Raw genomic sequence first — 16,908 nt, 5'->3', positions numbered from 1 at the left:
GACCTAGTAGATATATTTGAATTCCAGTTCTCCATCCCCCGTCTGGACTCGTCGAGTCTCTTCTCTCTCTCCACTGATAATTTGCTCCTTCACCTTGTTCTCCCGCCGCAAGTAGAGACCATAACCAGTTACCGTGAGTTGGGCAATCACTAGGGACCCCAAGGAAAATGAGTTACCCAACACATAGGGTGATGTGCGATATACCTGGCCGGCAACGATACCAGCACAGTTTCCGATTGTCTGCTGGAGGCCAATCGCGAGTGCACGACGGTATTGTGGAGCGATATTCACGTTCAGCCAAGCGATATTGAGACCGACGGACGTGTAGGTGGTGATGCCGATGAGGAAAGTGGCAAAGTATAGGACGGCAGTATTGTCTACAGTGAGAAGTATGATGTAACCAACAACTCCGAAGATATTGGCCGCGAATATGTACTGTGAAACGGTTAGTGAGGAACGATTGATTCATTGGATAGCGGAATTGGTTACACATACCGATGCAAATGTGGAGTATCTGTCTGAGCACCAAGCAATTACGACAAAGATCATCGCAGCCCAGACGTAAACTGGGACAGTCAAGACGTTGCTCATCAGGGAGTCATAGCCCATGCCACCCAAGATAGTGGGCAGGAACGTGCTGAACCCATACAAAAGAATATCCTGACAGAACTGGATGATACTGCTGAACATCAACTTGGGATCTCTGATTGCGATCCGCATCTCTTCCCAGCTAAACTCTTCACTTCCCATGTACTTGCGACGCTGTTCGTTGCGTACCCGCATCATCCATTTCTCTTCCTCGGTGAGGAAGTAGGCCTCGGCCGGGTTATTTGGCAAGCCGAACCAAATGAGAAGGGCACAGATGATGCTGAACAGGCCTTCAATGATATAAACCCACCTGGAAAGATATGCTGTAAGTAATAATGGCTATTTTAAGGATAAAGAAAAACGTACCTCCATCCTGCTTTGCCACCAATCCCGTCCATCTGCAAGAGCCCGTAGGCCAAGAGACCACCTACAGCCCCCGATATGGCAGCACAACTCATCAGGTAGGAGACACGCTTTGCTTGCTCCTCTCGACGATAGACCATGGTCAGGTAGAGATTGAGACAAGGGAACAGTCCGGCTTCGCAAGCACCCAATATAAGACGAGTGGCATAGAGAGAGCCTACCGACTGGATAAATCCAGTGAAGATGGTGGTCAGAGACCAAACGATACAGAGCCCCGTCAGGATGTTGCGAGGTGTCAATTTCTTCATCATGACGGCCCATGGTGCTTCGAAAAGAACATACGTCACATAGAAGATGGAGACAGCGGTTGAAAACTCGTCTGGTGAAGCATTGATATCCTCGGGCATATTGGCAACCTTGACATTTCCTGAACATTGTGAGTTTGTGCTCCTTTTCAGGGGGTTCAATAAAACTCACCGATGCTCGATCTGTCCAGGAAGCAAGTGAGATAGGTCAACATGATGATGGGTACAAAGGCAGCATCCAACTTGGCGAGCAATTTTGCCTCTTTGGTTGGATCCAGCACCACATCTAAAGACTCGCCCGCGACGGCATAGTTTGCTTCTTCGGCATCCTCCTTTTTGAGGGAATCCTTAAGCTCCAAAGGGGTATCGTGAACGGTATCGTGTGACATGGCTGCTATGAGGTTGCAGCAAAAATTTCGAGATTGTTGAAAGAACTGATTGACCTACAGAATGTTTTCATACAAGGTGGATCATATAGTGACATGGCCTATCTCCGTATCTTCCACAGCGATACAAGTTAAGTGTGAGTGGATCCATCGGGCCGATGATGGTGATAAGAGCCGGAAGTTGAAAAAGCTGACGAGCAAAAAGAAACCTTGAAAGGGTCAAAGCAGATGAGAAATGGCTTATATTAGCCAATGAGAAAGAGAGATACGGGGGATATCCACTACTAATGCAAGCCAATCCATTGATCCGTACCGATCCTAACCTGAAGAGGCAAGTCGAAAGGACCATTCTGTGCTTATCACCTTGGTGGCTTATCTGGTTCCAAGGTTCCAAGGTTGTTATTTGTTTGGGTCGTGGGGTTTTCCCCAACCTTTTCCCCAGACCCCATCGGTATGTGGATCCCGATTGATAACCGAGGTTACCTATCTTCCAACCTTGGAAGATCATAGGGGGTAGATACTATGTTATGATATGAAGTTAATATATTTATACGATAGGAAAACACGCGAGAATATTAATAGGATATGTAGTTTATTACCTGGTCAAAAAGATCAGAGCAGGACAATATGAACAATATCATCTCCCAAGAGGCACGACTGCGCTGTCGTTACAATCAACTCACCAATACCGCGGGTGTTGCACCGGGATATTTACAAGCAAATCTTCTGGTACTTCCGTCAAAATATGCTGCAGATTTCCATGATTTGTGTTTGCGCAACCCAGTTCCTTGTCCCCTGCTGGGAATGAGCGCTGTTCCTGGGAACCCAAGTGCCGTTCGACCGACAGAGTGTATTCGGTCCGAAGATTTTGATATTCGGACAGATTTCCCCAAATATCGAGTATACTCGGGTGGGAAGTGCATTGAGACTCGCCGTGACTTGTCTGATGTATGGACCAAGGATCATGTGGGCTTTTTGATTGGGTGCTCGTTCTCATTTGAGAATGCCCTAACGGCGGCAGGGTTGCCACCGCGCCACCAAAAGACTGGCACGATAGTTGCAATGTACCGATCAAACATTCCTTTGCTACCCGCTGGAATATTCACTGGCGGCCACTATATTGTATCCATGCGACCGTATCGCCCAGAGCATATAGAGAGAGTGAGGGAGATCACTCGGGCCTATCTTTCAACACACGGAGAGCCTGTCGCCTGGGGATGGGATGGTGCAAAACAACTCGGAATCCTTGATGTGGCAAATCCAGACTTTGGAGAACCACAGACATTCGAGGAGGGGGAAGTTCCTGTGTTTTGGGTGAGTTCTACATAGTCATATGACCACCTGGATGTATTGATCTGACTTCATTCTAGGCCTGTGGAGTGACACCTCAAATTGCCGTCGAAGCAGCAAGTGACAAAATTGAAGGCCTAGTCTTTGCCCACGAGCCTGGCCACATGCTAGTAACCGATTGGACAGCAGAAGATTTGCAGAAACTCAAGCCTGGAAGCATTTAGAAAAGGAAAACGGAAATCAGCACAAATCCCCACTCTGAGCTTATAAACTTGATTATATTTGTCGGATCAATCCTTTAGTGGACCCTACACAGCATCAATTTGGAAGTCTCCAAATTCCACCGTAACATCATCCCCAATGGCAAAAATCCCAATGACCGGACCAGTGAAATCGTAATCCGTCATGATGGCGGTGTCAACAGTCGCCAAATCATGCCAGTCCGCCTCATCCACCCTAAAGAAGAATTGCAGAGAAGCCTCGGTGTAGCTAATTTTGAAAGAGATGAAATCATGGAATTCCACACGTTGTGTCTCTTTTTGCAAGAATGACTTCGCTTGATTCAATCCGTTGAAAATGACGTGTTGGGAGTGGAAGTCATATCCAATTGTCAAGAATCGGTGCTCGTCTTTGTAGAGAGCCATCCCTGCTCGAACTGATGTGGAATGCCGCGGCCTGTACAAAGTGACCGTAGCAGTGCCTTCCAGTCTTCGTTGCCGTTGGCCAACAAAAGTAATTGACTCATCCGGGCTAGTAAACTCCACCGGGTCTGCTTGTAGTGTGATGCACTTGTCGTGAATATGGTACCGGTCTAGTTTAGCATCTCTCAAATGAACCCAGGGGGTAACAGCAAGTGAGTCTTGACACTCCTTGAAATTTGTCCCCAAATCTCCGTCACTTGTGATTGATTCAATCATCGGCCACTCGTCACAAGGCCAATTAACCGCTGTCAGGAATGTCTCCCGTCCCAAGATAGATCGTCCCTCCTTGATGCGAATCCCCAGCATGACTACCCACCATTGCTTGTTTTGATCTTGGAAAAGATCGCCATGTCCAGTGTTTTGCACATATTGAGTAGTGCCGCTAGCTGTGTACAAAGGGTTCATATCATAGGACTCATACGGGCCCCATATGTTTCTTGATCGCGCCATGCTTAGCATGTGGTATCGAAATGTGCCCCCCTCGGCACATAAAAGGTAGTACCAGCCGTCCTTCTTGTATATATGTGGGCCCTCTGTATATCCTTTCTTGCATCCCTTCCAGATGAGAGTGGGCTCTACAATCATACCCCCGGTTGTGATATCTATTTCGCCGTTGTAAATGTGGAACTCGGGTCCCGTTTTGCATAGTTGGACGTATACTCGGTCATCATCGAACAACAGAGACGGGTCAATTCCAGGAAATCCGAAGACTATTGGGTCCGACCAACTCCCCGAGCAAATATCGGTTGTGTGAATGATGAATTGTTCATTTCGTTCATCGCCCAGTACATTGGATGGACCATGGATGACGTTGGTGCATATGATGTAGGTTATGCCGTTGTGATGTCGGATTGTGGGCGCGTAAAGGCCCCCAGTCCCAACCATTGCTGTACCATCGTCCCATGGGGCAATAAATGTAGTTGCTCGGGACAGGGACAGTTGGGATGGTCTGTTTATAGCATTTCCTAAAACATGTTAGGCTTCCAATAGGTGGACTTAGATAGAAATGTCTTACCAATATGTTTCCATGAGATCAGGTCATTTGACATATAAATGGGTAGTCCGGGATAGAGATGAAAGCTCGAGTTCACCAGATAGAATACGCCATCGATTAGGCAGATGGAAGGGTCAGGAGCAAATCCGGGGATAATCGGATTATGGTGAGCAACAGCCATGTTGAGTGATATCTTTGTTCGTTTGGGGGGGGTTTGAGAGAAGGGGTTGCCATCATCAGTTGTATTTATGTGGCGCCAGAAGTTAACCGTTTTGGACACGGCATGTCACCGGCATCAACGAGAAATGTTCCACGATCACCCCGCATTTGATCTTCCTATTAGGCTGAATGAACGATGAAAGACAAGCCCGATAACGACATGACCAGTTGCCTTTTTTTCCAGTTCGTCTTTCTAAATGAATAAACCCATTCGACCGGCTATATGCGTTGAGGCAGTATACGTGTGGTATGTTGGACTATATAAATATGGTGGACCGCCTCGACCCCTACCTCTTCCTGGGACACATAACTTCTATTTTAATTTTAAATTGAGAGGCCAACCCAAAATGAGTGAAGCATATGAGACGGTTAAACCCCCCAAAGGTCATTTCTACTTAGCAGGACGACTGTTTTGTCGCGTGAAATGGTGGAAACAACGCAATATGCGAGTCCTGTACTTCTACATTTTAGTTTTGATTGCGACCAACACGGCTAATGGATTTGATAACTCGATGATGTGAGTTTTCTTGAGCATCCTATCTCACCCTTCTAAGAGTTTTATTCTCATTGAGATTAGGAATGGGTTGCAAGCATTGTCCTATTGGCAGGAGTATTTCAACCACCCAAAAGGTCCGACACTGGGTTTGTTCAACTGCGTTATGAGTGTTGGTGCATTAGCCGGTTTAGTCATTTTGCCCTACATGCTTGATCGTCTAGGCCGTAGGGTTTGTTTGGTCTTTGGCTCTTCTTTTATGTTACTTGGCGTGGCTCTGCAGTCAGGTTCGATTAACTTCTCCATGTTCGTCGGAGCTCGATTTATTCTCGGGTTTGGAGACATCATCGTGATTTGCACTGCTCCACTGCTTATTACAGAGATTGCCCCGGCTCAAGACAGAGCAATTCTGGTTACTATATCTGGCGCCACCTATCACTCGGGGGCTTTTATCGCCGCATGGACGACATATGGAACCTTGAAAATCAAAGTAAGTAGTGGGAATCACGGTCTACCGGCGTTTCAGTAACAATAATAGAACGATTGGTCTTGGAGAGCACCGAGCTTAATCCAAGGGATATTCACATTGATTATGCTGGCAGTTGTGTGGTGGATTCCGGAGAGTCCGCGCTATTATGTCTCCAAAGACCAACCCGAAAAAGCCTTGAAAATGCTGGCTTATTACCATGCTCAGGGAGATGAGAGCGATGAGGTAGTTCAGGTGGAGTTCACCGAAATTACAACTGCGATTGCGATGGAGAAGAATGGAGAGAATTCGGGATCTTATGTCGATTTTCTGCGAACTCCTGGTAATCGCAAAAGACTTCTCATCATCATCTCTTTCGGACTCTTTGCCCAGTGGTCAGGCAATGGCTTGGTATCGTACTATTTGAACCTCATCATGGATAGTATCGGAATCAAAGACCCGAACCAACAGTTGTTGATCAATGGAGCCTTGACCTCTTTCAATCTCGCCACCAATATTGCTTTCAGCTTCTTTGTCGATAAATGGGGGCGTCGACCAATCATGATTATCAGCTCTGCTGGCATGATGGTCGCTTTCATGGTGTGGACAATCCTGTCCGCAAAGTATTATGACCATGCAAACTCGGCACTTGGGTCAGGAGTGCTGGGTATGATCTTTATCTACTATCTATTCTACAACCTAAAGTGAGTTTATCCTGATGGATAGACTCCTGTTACCGCTGACGTGGAGTAGGTCAGGTTTGATCGCAAGTTATACTACGGAGATTCTTCCGTATTCAATGCGGGCCAAAGGATATACAATCATGGAGTTCGCGATGTATATCGCGTTATTCTTCAATCAATATGTCAATCCAATCGCTCTTGACAATATACACTGGCGCTATTACATTTTCTACTGCTGTTTCTTGGCGGTGGAAGTGATCGTCATCTATTTCCTTTACGTTGAGACACGTTACATGCCGCTGGAAGAGATAACCAAGATTTTCGACGGAGAGGACATTGCCAGAGCTACGAATCTGGAGATGGCAAAGATTGGGGAGAGTGGAAAAGGAATGAGCACAGTCATTCATACTGAGGATGTAAGTGTCTGAGTTGGAAGTGTTGTACAATCAATCGAGAGAGTGTTGGCGTTTGAGTTGGCGGAAGTAGAGTAGTTTTAAATAGGGGAGTTTTAAAAAGGTAATTATCCCACAGGGGATGTTGTTTTATTGTTTCTTCAGTGCTGTCTTAATGTGGTTCTTCGAAAGGAGAGAATCCTCAAATCACAGGCCACCCGCCTCTTCATCAAACACCTTCTTTCCCTTGTACCAGGTTTGGCACACCCGAGCTTCTAGCAGAGACCCCGGGGCCCAGACCATATCCAGCACAACGAAGTTGGCACTGAATCCCGGACGTAGACTCCCCGTCCACGAGTCTGAAAAGGACGCATACGCAGCCCCCGCAGTAGCTGCTGAGACAGCGGCCGCGAGGGAAACCGCGAACTCGGGATTGACAGTATCTTGCAAGGAGGGATCCATAGACGACCGCCGAGTGGTAGCAATGTAAAGATTTGATAGTGCGTGATGCTCCGCAGTGGGGGCATCGGTCCCAAAGGCCAAATGAGCACCGGCATCGACGAAGTCTTGGTACGCGAAAGCCCGCCTGCAACGCTGATTCCCAAGCATCTCTGGCCATCCCCCAAAGGTCGCTGGGTCTAGGTGGACAGGCTGGACTGAGGCCACTATTCCCAGTTGGCCAAGCCTTCTCGCATCTTTGGGAGTTGTTATCTCTAAATGTTCAATACGATGACGACAAGCTGACAGGTTCTGAACCTGCGATAAACAGTCAATAGCCTGCTGCACTGTTCGATCCCCGATTGCATGAATGGCGCACTGCAGGTCGGCATCAGTAGCGCGGCGAATAGCTGCTGCAAGGGCACCAGCAGGCCAGATGGGATCGACGATATTGGAAGATCCGCCATACGGCTGGTGTAGTCCCGCTGTACACCCATCCACAGTGCCATCACAGAGGAGCTTAATGCCATTGATACAAAACTCTGGGGAGGTTTTGCGGTTGAAGATTTGTCGAAGCTCAATGGCACGGTCAATATGACCGCAAATATCGGAGTCACATTTTGAGTAGGGCACCAACCAGTGTGCTGCCACATGCATTGGAAGCCCACCACGTTGGTTTCTGTAGGTATTCAATGCCGCCCACTCACTCTCTCCCATAGCCATATCCACGAGTCCGGTATACCCAGCACGTTGATGGGCACTGATCGCAGCGTCAATTGCGGCTACCTTCTTCTCCATGGACGTGACTCGGTCCAAAAACGGCCAGACAATGTCGAACTGCGCAGCCTCCTCGAGTAAGCCAGACGGTATCCCATTCTGGCAGCGATGAATCTTCCCCCTGGAGGGTCGGGTTTCGAGTGAGCCTCTAGCTCTGTGAGAGCTGCATTATTGCACCACGTCGAGTGGAGGTCCAATGCCTCGATATAGATCGGTCGCGGATCTAGGTCATCCAAGGCTGTTGCAAGAGCGTTGCCATCCGTAACCGATTGGACCCAGCCTCGGCATAGAATGCGTGGATCGGATGGATGAGTCGCGGCATATAAAGTGATGGCATTTCGGATATCTGCGAGGCTCTTGCAAGGCAGAAGGTCAAGTTTCTGCAGCGACATACCGAAATTGAGGATATGCACGTGGCCATCAATGAACCCCGGGAGGACGATTCGATTCTTCAAATCCACTGTTAATGCTGTCGCTTGAACCCGAACAACTGCCTGGTCATGCTCCCAGCCGACGTGCGTGATATGGTCGTCCTCGACTACCAGGGTGGGGACAAAATTACCCCATAAGCCGGGAAAGAGGACACGGCCATTGGTGAAGACTGTTGTAACCATGGTGATGTATTATCGACGTGGAGGCAAAGCAAAGATAGCCAGGGTAGTTGACTCGTTGAAGTTGAGGTTGGGAGAGCTGATGTATTCAAAAAGTTAACTTTCAGAAGGGTGAGATAGAGAAAGGTGAAAAGGTAGCGAGAGTAGAGACTTGCCTGAAAGTGAGAGAGATGTCAAAGTTGAAGTTGAAGTTTGGGAGGTGCAGCTGATGTGTGCAGGTGGATAAGCAACGTGCACATTTGATGCTATTGGCTGTTTTTATTTGATACATATGTCCCTGGGTAACCATATGAGACAGTGAAATGGTGTAACATGTAGAAGAATTGAATATTTATTCAAGAATTCTTTTGTATCTCTCCTACCACTTGTCTTTTGTCCTCTTTTGGTGTTTTGGATGGCGTTGTTGATCTTCATAGAAGCTAGACACCCCACCATTTCATGTTGCGACTTGTCTTTTAGGATAATGACTTGTGTCTCAAAGAATGGAAATAATGGTGAGATTTCCAGCGCCCTTTCCACATCTATCTCTAGTTGAAAATAATATAACATGGATGTTTCAGGCCAAGATATATAGTCAACTTTCTTCGTCACAGTCGGAATGTCCAAGTAGTGTAGCTAGTGTAGTTACCTAGGTAGTCTATAATAGAATGACAGCGATAGCATAATATTCTTCTTAGGTATTTGCCTTGCTATAATTATTTCTCGCAACAATACTATTGCAACAGGCAGGTCTTGAGATTATAGTATCTCGGGCTCAAAGTCGCGGGGGTTTGAATGCAATCAAGGACAAATACAACCTCGAGGCAAGTGAAACTATTTGGAAGATTGTCTCATTTTTCTGAACCTGGTATCTAGATGTCCCTGCTAGAAGTCCTTGATCATACAGCTCGTTATGGTTGTGGTCATTTTTGGATTCTCGACCTCGACCGATGCTTTACGGCTCAGTGTCTGGGAGAGTTTTCAGGTTGTATTCATCCATTGAAGAAATAATTTCTCCTCACTCCAAAGAATGGCGGAAATATATCAATTATTTTGGACCAGGGTATGCTAAGATTCCAAGTCGTTCCAAATGATGCCGAGATGGAACAGGTGGTTGGGAGGATCTTTATTGGATTCCTGTATAAGCTTATTTTTCGCATGGTGAACTAGTTCTTCTATGGTTGGGCTTTTTTGGCCAACCACCAATATATACTATACTACTCCGTATATCTATTGTGATGGTTGGAATTCCTAACACCGGCTGTTCGGCATTGTCTCCGATGGAAACTTCCAATTTGTCAGCAGATGGATTGTTCTCAACCTTGGAAGTGTGTATATATAAAGGGAAGCATTTCTGCGTCCCTCCACCTATAAATCTGTCTAAATCAATTCTTAATCTTTTAGGCAATAAATGAAAATGGGATCTACTCCGTTTACTTCCCCGACAATCCACCGGGCCGAGGGTCTGCCTTATTTTACCCCCGCCAACAATGCTGGAGCAGCTGTAAACCAACAGGACCCCAACACCCCGACGCTGTTCCGCCCTTTACAGATTCGAGATGTTACACTGAAGAATCGTGTGATTGTGGCGCCGATGTGCACCTACTCCACTGAATCAGACCCAACTTCTCCAGCTGTAGGCGCTCTCACAGATTTTCACATCGCGCATCTCGGTCATTTGGCCACGAAGGGAGCCGGCCTAATTTTTATTGAAGCCACATCCATTCAGCCCAATGGTCGGATTTCGCCCAATGATTCTGGCCTTTGGCAAGATGGGACAGACTCCGAACAGTTCAAAGGACTTCGCCGCGTGGTGGATTTCGTTCATAGTCAAGGGGCCAGAATCGGCATTCAGCTTGCTCACGCTGGTCGGAAGGCTAGCACGGTCGCACCCTGGCTCGCAGCCCAAGCCAAGCAACGCGGCATCAAAGCCGACGAAAGTGTTGGTGGTTGGCCATCAAATGTGGTTGGCCCATCTGGCGGGGAAGAGCAAATTTGGGCCCCTGGTGATCAATTTTGGGCCCCTCGCGAGCTTGAAACTGTCGAGGTTGAAGAACTTGTCCGGGCGTTTGCGAGAAGTGCAGAGCTTGCTGCACAAGCAGGAGTGGATGTAATTGAGATCCATGGGGCCCACGGGTACCTGATCCATCAATTCCTCAGCCCCATTACCAATCGACGAACGGACAAGTATGGTGGCAGTTTTGAGAACCGAACTCGGCTCTTATCCGAGGTGGCTACTGCAATCCGTGCCGTCGTGCCAAGTGGAATGCCCTTGTTTCTTCGTATTAGTGCGACGGATTGGCTCGAGAATCAAGCTGTCGCAGCAAGAACTGGAAGTTGGGACATGCCATCCTCAATTCAATTGACAAAATTGTTACCAGACCTGGGGATTGACTTCCTGGATGTCAGTTCAGGCGGTAATCACAAAAGCCAACGTATCGAGCCTCATACGAACTATCAGATTGATCTCGCTGGCCAAATTCGTCAAGAAATCCACGCTGCTAAGCATACGACGCTGGTTGGAGCGGTTGGCTTCATTACAGAGGCTGAGTCCGCTCGCGATATTGTTCAGGGTGCAGAAGAAGAGGCACAGGCGACCGAGGCAATTTTGTCTGGCCACAAGCCTAAGGCCGATGCCGTGTTAATGGCCCGTCAATTTTTGCGTGAGCCTGAATGGGTGCTCACGGCTGCCAAGAAACTAGATGTGAAGGTATCTCTCCCATGGCAGTTTACCAGAGGCTTACTGTAAAGTGGACACACATTCTCCATAGATTAATGTCTTTTTGATTGCAACCCTTGTCTTAGTACGGACTGTAGTGCCGAGAACAACGTAGCCGTAATACTGTGCAACGCAAGACTTAGAAAGGGGGAAGATCTTAGACGATCATTTCCATATTGGAATTTTGCTGTCCCTCTCAGGTAGACTTCTGTTTCAACCTTCTACACGAGTACCCTCATCTGGTCCCTTTACGGCCCAGGTGACTTGTTGTTATATGAATCTACGGCGAATGATGTGCTTGTTATCAGTCACAACTCTTGCACAGCTCCCGCACTTCCCGCCCTGTCTAGTCGCAAGCCAATGATTGATCAACGTGCAACGCCAAGCCCCGGGCCAAGACTCGGGAGCCGATGTTACAATGCATTTGGAGAGGAGTCGGTATTGGATTAGCATTGTTTATGTGAGGGGCTTGACTCGACCGAACAGATAAAGCAGGAGTATAAAATCATAGTTCCAACTTGGAGGTGTACTGTATTTACCCTAAATTCTTGAGCCTTAATTACTCAACGCATTCCAGTTGGTATTCACAGTTCAATCGAAAACAATCGATATTTGCTAGAAGAAAAACCATAATGGGCATATCTCGCGCTGCCTGGGTTCTGGCCTTCGCCTTCCAGCCTTTCTTAGGCGGAGCCTTGCCTGCCCCATCACCACCCGGAATTCCGTCTACCTCTACTGCAACGAGTGAGCTTGCAGGATTGACCGTTGCTGCACAGGGATCGCAGGATGGATATAGCCGTGACGAATTCCCACACTGGATTACTATCAGCGGGTGAGTAGATAAGATCACCATGATTCTAAAGTATTGGCAACTCAAATTTTCTGTCCACAGAAATTGCAACACACGCGAAACGATCCTCAAACGGGATGGAACCGACGTGGTCCAAAGCTCCAGTTGCGGTGCTACCAGTGGATCCTGGGTTTCTCCGTACGATGGCCAGACCTGGACAGCTGCAAGTGATGTTGACATCGATCACGTCGTCCCATTATCAAACGCATGGAAGGTGAGATCGGCTTATCTGACAAAATAGACGACTCAAGATATTAATGAATCTGGATAGTCCGGCGCCTCCAGCTGGACTAAAGCAGATCGTCAAGCTTTCGCCAATGACCTCAAGAACCCCCAGCTCTTAGCAGTCACCGACAACGTGAACTCCGCAAAGGGCGACAAAGGCCCAGAATCTTGGAGGCCCCCGCTGGGTACGTCAGAAACCGTGTGTATTGTGTGATCTATAAATCGTTGACATCGAAATAGCTTCATATTACTGCACTTACGCCAAGATGTGGGTGAAGGTGAAATCAGTCTATGATCTTACCATCACTTCGGACGAGAAGGCTGCTCTTGTCGAGATGCTGGATACTTGTTGAAATGCTCATCGCAATTCCTAGACTTGAGGCCTCAAGACTAAATTGCAATACAAGAAGCTCCCAATTGTGGTAAACGACGTGGAACACTGGATTTTATAACCAACCGCCTTTGCTAAACACGCTTACCTAGGTGTATAGCGTCCAGGGTTCGTTTCACTAGATCAATGCCTGAAAGCTTAATTTTTGCCTGATTTACGCCTTAATCGTGCCTTAATCATGCCTGATATTAGACCGCTTTTAGGCCTCACAATATACACTGTGCTGTGAACCATTCCGCATAGAATAACTATCATAACCGGTATATAGAAAAATGAAGCTTTTGATGCCATGCAAAAGTCATATATCTCCATTTCTTGGGTGCTTAAAATCGCACTATCCAGATATTTGAATTTTGCATGGGATCAAAAGCTTCAATTTACTTTCCTGCGCAAGGCCGGTAGAACCCGGGTGGGTACATTGCTTAATAAGGGATCTATAATATAATAGTATTTCAAATATTGTTATTTTTTGACCAGGCCAAAATCAGGCTTTTAGGCATTAATCTAGTGAAACGAACTCTAGACGCTATACACCTAGGTACGCGCCGCAATCGCACAATTCATGCCCGTGAGACTTGAATGCGGAAGTGGGTATTTTGAACAAAGGGAATAGCTATACATGATAGTGCCCATAATTTAGAAAAAGCGAAGACATTGGGACCAGTGAGACTGATTTCACATCTTGGACTATGGGGGACCAGAGAGGATACACCGACCTCCCAATGCGATGGAAAACTCGGGATTCCTCTACGAAGCTGTAGTATGTTCATCTCTTTGACTGGGTTGCTGTACATTAATGTGCTGTGAAGCAACAAGTCTATAATGCCTAAACACGTCACAGAATTGATATGAAACCACCTATGCACTCCATACAGATGCAAAGTTCCGGAAATATCTCAAGACGAAATCCAATCACGTGGTCGTAAATCTGGCCACAGGAGTTGATTCTCATCAATATTGCTGGGGCTGTCTCCTTGTGTCGATTAACTGAATCAAAAAAACCGGAGTGAGAGACACAATTGCCATAATCCCACACATAACACCAGCAGCGCCGCTTAGCCCGAGGTTGGCATACATATCAGGGAAGTAGAATGGACCGCACTAAAGAGATATTTCAGTTAGTATCTATGTTGGATTAAGGTCAAAAACTTTGTTGAGGACTCACAAATCCATAGATCTGTCGACAGAGGTTGATAAAAACGCCAATGCTGGCAGAGTGTTCCTTGTGGCTATCGACTGCGAAGGATATGAGGGTGGTAGTGAGTACCTGGTTTCCAAAGGCAGCGATAGCCATTCCGATGCATGGTGTAACGTTCCAAGTGGTTGCCTTTTCTAATTGAAAGCCCCAGACTAGTAGGCCCGCGAAGACAGTGCCATATCCGATATATGACAGCCACAAACGATCCGCAGGGATGGTGTGGCCCTTCCGGCGCCGGAGAACACCCAGGAACCAATCTGACATTGGCCCACTAACTTGTTCACCAATAACGGAGCCGATGATGATTGAAATGAACTGGTAGCCTACTTGCTGGGCATTGAAGTGAAATTTCTCGCCGAAGATTAGTGGCGTCTCAACGATGATAGCGATATTAGCGTAGGCAAATTCGACGCCATATGCAACCCCTGGGATCAAAATGCGAGGGAAACTGCCTAGAAAAATGGGGGCGATGAAGTTTTGCATCTCGAAGGGGCGAGGGTCGAGTCGACAAGGGAAGAGCCGGCTCCAGCCATTGGGTTTCGGATGGATGGAGATATCCTTGATGTATAAGGTTTCGTCACCAAGCAGGACGTAGGCAATGAATTGAACGCCATTAATAATTGCAAATATCCAAAATATCCAGGACACCCCTAGGTGTTGCACGACGAAGCCGTTTATGAATGCACCGCCGGGTATCCCGATAGTGATCAGCAGGGTCCACCATCCCAACTTCCGGGCACGCTCTTCAGGGTAGCACAGTTCCGTCACCACACCACTGCCAATTCCAAGTGGAGGCGAAATGAGCCAAGCCGCAATAGCACGAGTAGCCATCTGCGAGCCGAAAGTTCTGCAGAACACACCTCCGATATTACACACCATGGTGCCGAGCACCGAAAACATGAAGATGTGGTAACGGCCATAGCGCATTGTGATCGGAATCCAGAAGAATGGGGCAATTCCCAAGATTAAAATCTAGGCAGGATAAATATATGTTGTCAGCTTATACCAAGGTGAAATGATAGAAAATATACACACCTGGACGGATGTTAGATAGCTGGCCTGAGGCACCGTGATGTTATACTCTTCCGCCATTGCTTCATATCCAGGAATGATCCCGGCGGCCATGAAAACGGATACCATCGAGTGGGTAGCCACCATCAGGATTTGGGCATTTCGTTTCCAAGCGGGCCAGTTGATCGGAGCCTCTGGTGCTTGGGTATCCGAAGTCGCAACGGAGACGTCCTCCAGGTGGGTTGAGTCTTCAAATCGATCCTTTCTTATGTTGCTGAGGGCCATATCGTCTGATCGAACAGCCGCCGCCGGGGAGACGTTCTCGCTCATCTTATGCGGAAATTGTAAAATTGTGACAATGAAGCTTAAACGAGGTCGATTAATAGTCTTAGGTCGATGGGCCTAGTAACAGCGGGAGTGATGATTAAAGAACGAGACCCAATTGACGTAAAATAGAAAGTGCTCAGAAGGAAAGCACAAAAAACCTTGAGGCCTTGTGAAAACCGCCCAAGGGACTTGTTCTAAAGCTTGCGGGGCCCCATGGGGAATACTTCAGGACGGGAATAATTCCGTGCCAAGATTCGAATACCCAGATTCTACTCCATACGTAACAAGCATATAGTAGATCTGTTCAAAAATTTCAAGCTTATTAATCACATAAATCCATCCACATACCATCTACGCTTAGCGATTATACCGCCCATGGAAAATACCCTTGTGAGACTGCCGACTCTACGTCCCGGACCCGAGGTTCGGATTGGAATCCGCTCGCGAACTCGGGATGCGTTCCGAAATTCCCAAATCCAATATTAATATATCAATAAATATCTACACACGTTATGCATGGAAGTCAGGGATAGATGTGACTGACGGATGTGTCAAGAAATACTTGAACTTTATCAGAGTGACATACCAATGAAAACGAGAATCAATCAACATATATCAGGATATGTTTTAATCAGGATATGTTTTAATGCCGAGCTCAATGCTGACACGGAAATCTGTACAAGAGAGCAAGCAGTTGAAGGGCGGAAGTCTGCGCTGTGGCTCTGACGCCAAGAGCTTGTATGTTAACCGCACCCCTATTCAATGTATCCAGCCACGAGATCTCTGTCTATTAAAATAGAAGTCTTCTTCCGCTATATAGACTTGCTTTAATTGGCTACTATTTAGCTACTGTTGCCATCGGATATGCCGTTGATCTTTTACCAGACATCGAGGAATGCACCGGTGCCGGGGACATTCGTCTTAGACAGTGATTGGATGCCGATGAGACTGACTCATACCATCCCCTTTCTAACCTTACAGACTTTATTCAACACTTGTAGATAAAGCAATGAATCCCAGAGGATCTGGTAGAATATTTATGAAATTAACAGTACCTCTACAAAAATTAACTAAATATCTAAGGATCAATCGAGGATTTATAAACTTACTCCATTCTAGATTAGAACTCTACCTAGAACCTTTCCCAACTTACTTTGTACCACAACCTACTACATAAATACAGGTATTTAAATAATTCGGTAAGATCTGATAATCCAAATGTGGCATCTGAACAGTGGGAAGGTTGCCGTAGTTAGCTCCTTCCCCAAAGTCTTGTTCTCAACTTGTTACTAAAACAAATTGACCTCGTGTCAAAATCTTTGGTTTTACTTTTCTACGTATACGTCTATTATGTTTCTATCCAAAATTAAACGTCAATCTACATACAATATAGATGAACTACCCTTCTAGAACTGGTGTGCTAGGACGGCAGTTAGGGCCACCATTCGCAATGCCACTATTGCGATTTATTCAGCCAAGTTCTACCGGATACAGAAAAAGAA

The 16,908-nt window shown here is 46.8% G+C and overlaps 9 protein-coding genes across 9 annotated transcripts; 5 read left to right on the top strand and 4 right to left on the bottom strand.

Moving 5' to 3' along the window:
• Positions 1-3: 3 nt before the first annotated feature.
• Positions 4-1,645, bottom strand: N7487_000019 (uncharacterized protein; the record flags this gene model as incomplete). The annotated part of the gene is made up of 4 exons (XM_056867768.1): positions 4-435; positions 496-898; positions 955-1,378; positions 1,429-1,645. The coding sequence occupies 4 exons, from the start codon at positions 1,643-1,645 to the stop codon at positions 4-6; spliced, it is 1,476 nt and encodes a 491-aa protein (XP_056732552.1).
• Positions 1,646-2,269: 624 nt separating this feature from the next.
• N7487_000018 (DUF1445 domain protein) lies at positions 2,270-3,156 on the top strand (the record flags this gene model as incomplete). Its single annotated transcript, XM_056867767.1, has 2 exons — positions 2,270-2,956; positions 3,013-3,156. 2 exons carry the CDS (start codon positions 2,270-2,272, stop codon positions 3,154-3,156), a joined length of 831 nt encoding a protein of 276 aa, XP_056732551.1.
• Positions 3,157-3,240: 84 nt separating this feature from the next.
• Positions 3,241-4,808, bottom strand: N7487_000017 (glycoside hydrolase family 43 protein; the record flags this gene model as incomplete). The annotated part of the gene is made up of 2 exons (XM_056867766.1): positions 3,241-4,598; positions 4,649-4,808. 2 exons carry the CDS (start codon positions 4,806-4,808, stop codon positions 3,241-3,243), a joined length of 1,518 nt encoding a protein of 505 aa, XP_056732550.1.
• A 373-nt stretch (positions 4,809-5,181) lies between these two features.
• On the top strand, positions 5,182-6,916 carry N7487_000016 (putative hexose transporter; the record flags this gene model as incomplete). The annotated part of the gene is made up of 4 exons (XM_056867765.1): positions 5,182-5,363; positions 5,424-5,829; positions 5,878-6,509; positions 6,559-6,916. Coding segments are annotated over 4 exons (1,578 nt in total), but the record flags the coding sequence as incomplete, so codon positions are not given.
• Positions 6,917-7,087: 171 nt separating this feature from the next.
• On the bottom strand, positions 7,088-8,709 carry N7487_000015 (amidohydrolase; the record flags this gene model as incomplete). The annotated part of the gene is made up of 2 exons (XM_056867764.1): positions 7,088-8,216; positions 8,273-8,709. The coding sequence occupies 2 exons, from the start codon at positions 8,707-8,709 to the stop codon at positions 7,088-7,090; spliced, it is 1,566 nt and encodes a 521-aa protein (XP_056732548.1).
• A 1,393-nt stretch (positions 8,710-10,102) lies between these two features.
• On the top strand, positions 10,103-11,434 carry N7487_000014 (NADH:flavin oxidoreductase/NADH oxidase; the record flags this gene model as incomplete). The annotated part of the gene is made up of 1 exon (XM_056867763.1): positions 10,103-11,434. One exon carries the CDS (start codon positions 10,103-10,105, stop codon positions 11,432-11,434), a length of 1,332 nt encoding a protein of 443 aa, XP_056732547.1.
• Positions 11,435-12,036: 602 nt separating this feature from the next.
• N7487_000013 (HNH endonuclease family protein) lies at positions 12,037-12,832 on the top strand (the record flags this gene model as incomplete). The annotated part of the gene is made up of 4 exons (XM_056867762.1): positions 12,037-12,236; positions 12,297-12,468; positions 12,526-12,664; positions 12,720-12,832. The coding sequence occupies 4 exons, from the start codon at positions 12,037-12,039 to the stop codon at positions 12,830-12,832; spliced, it is 624 nt and encodes a 207-aa protein (XP_056732546.1).
• A 989-nt stretch (positions 12,833-13,821) lies between these two features.
• On the bottom strand, positions 13,822-15,409 carry N7487_000012 (uncharacterized protein; the record flags this gene model as incomplete). Its single annotated transcript, XM_056867761.1, has 3 exons — positions 13,822-13,971; positions 14,036-15,040; positions 15,104-15,409. 3 exons carry the CDS (start codon positions 15,407-15,409, stop codon positions 13,822-13,824), a joined length of 1,461 nt encoding a protein of 486 aa, XP_056732545.1.
• A 643-nt stretch (positions 15,410-16,052) lies between these two features.
• Positions 16,053-16,338, top strand: N7487_000011 (uncharacterized protein; the record flags this gene model as incomplete). Its single annotated transcript, XM_056867760.1, has 2 exons — positions 16,053-16,144; positions 16,227-16,338. 2 exons carry the CDS (start codon positions 16,053-16,055, stop codon positions 16,336-16,338), a joined length of 204 nt encoding a protein of 67 aa, XP_056732544.1.
• Positions 16,339-16,908: the final 570 nt, after the last annotated feature.

Source organism: Penicillium crustosum, assembly GCF_028827405.1.
Source record: "Penicillium crustosum strain IBT 35664 chromosome Unknown utg000001l_segment0_segment0, whole genome shotgun sequence".
In the NCBI taxonomy this organism is placed as follows: domain Eukaryota; kingdom Fungi; phylum Ascomycota; class Eurotiomycetes; order Eurotiales; family Aspergillaceae; genus Penicillium; species Penicillium crustosum.
Note: the sequence above shows the minus strand (reverse complement) of the source record. Positions and strands in the feature narration are given on the sequence as shown.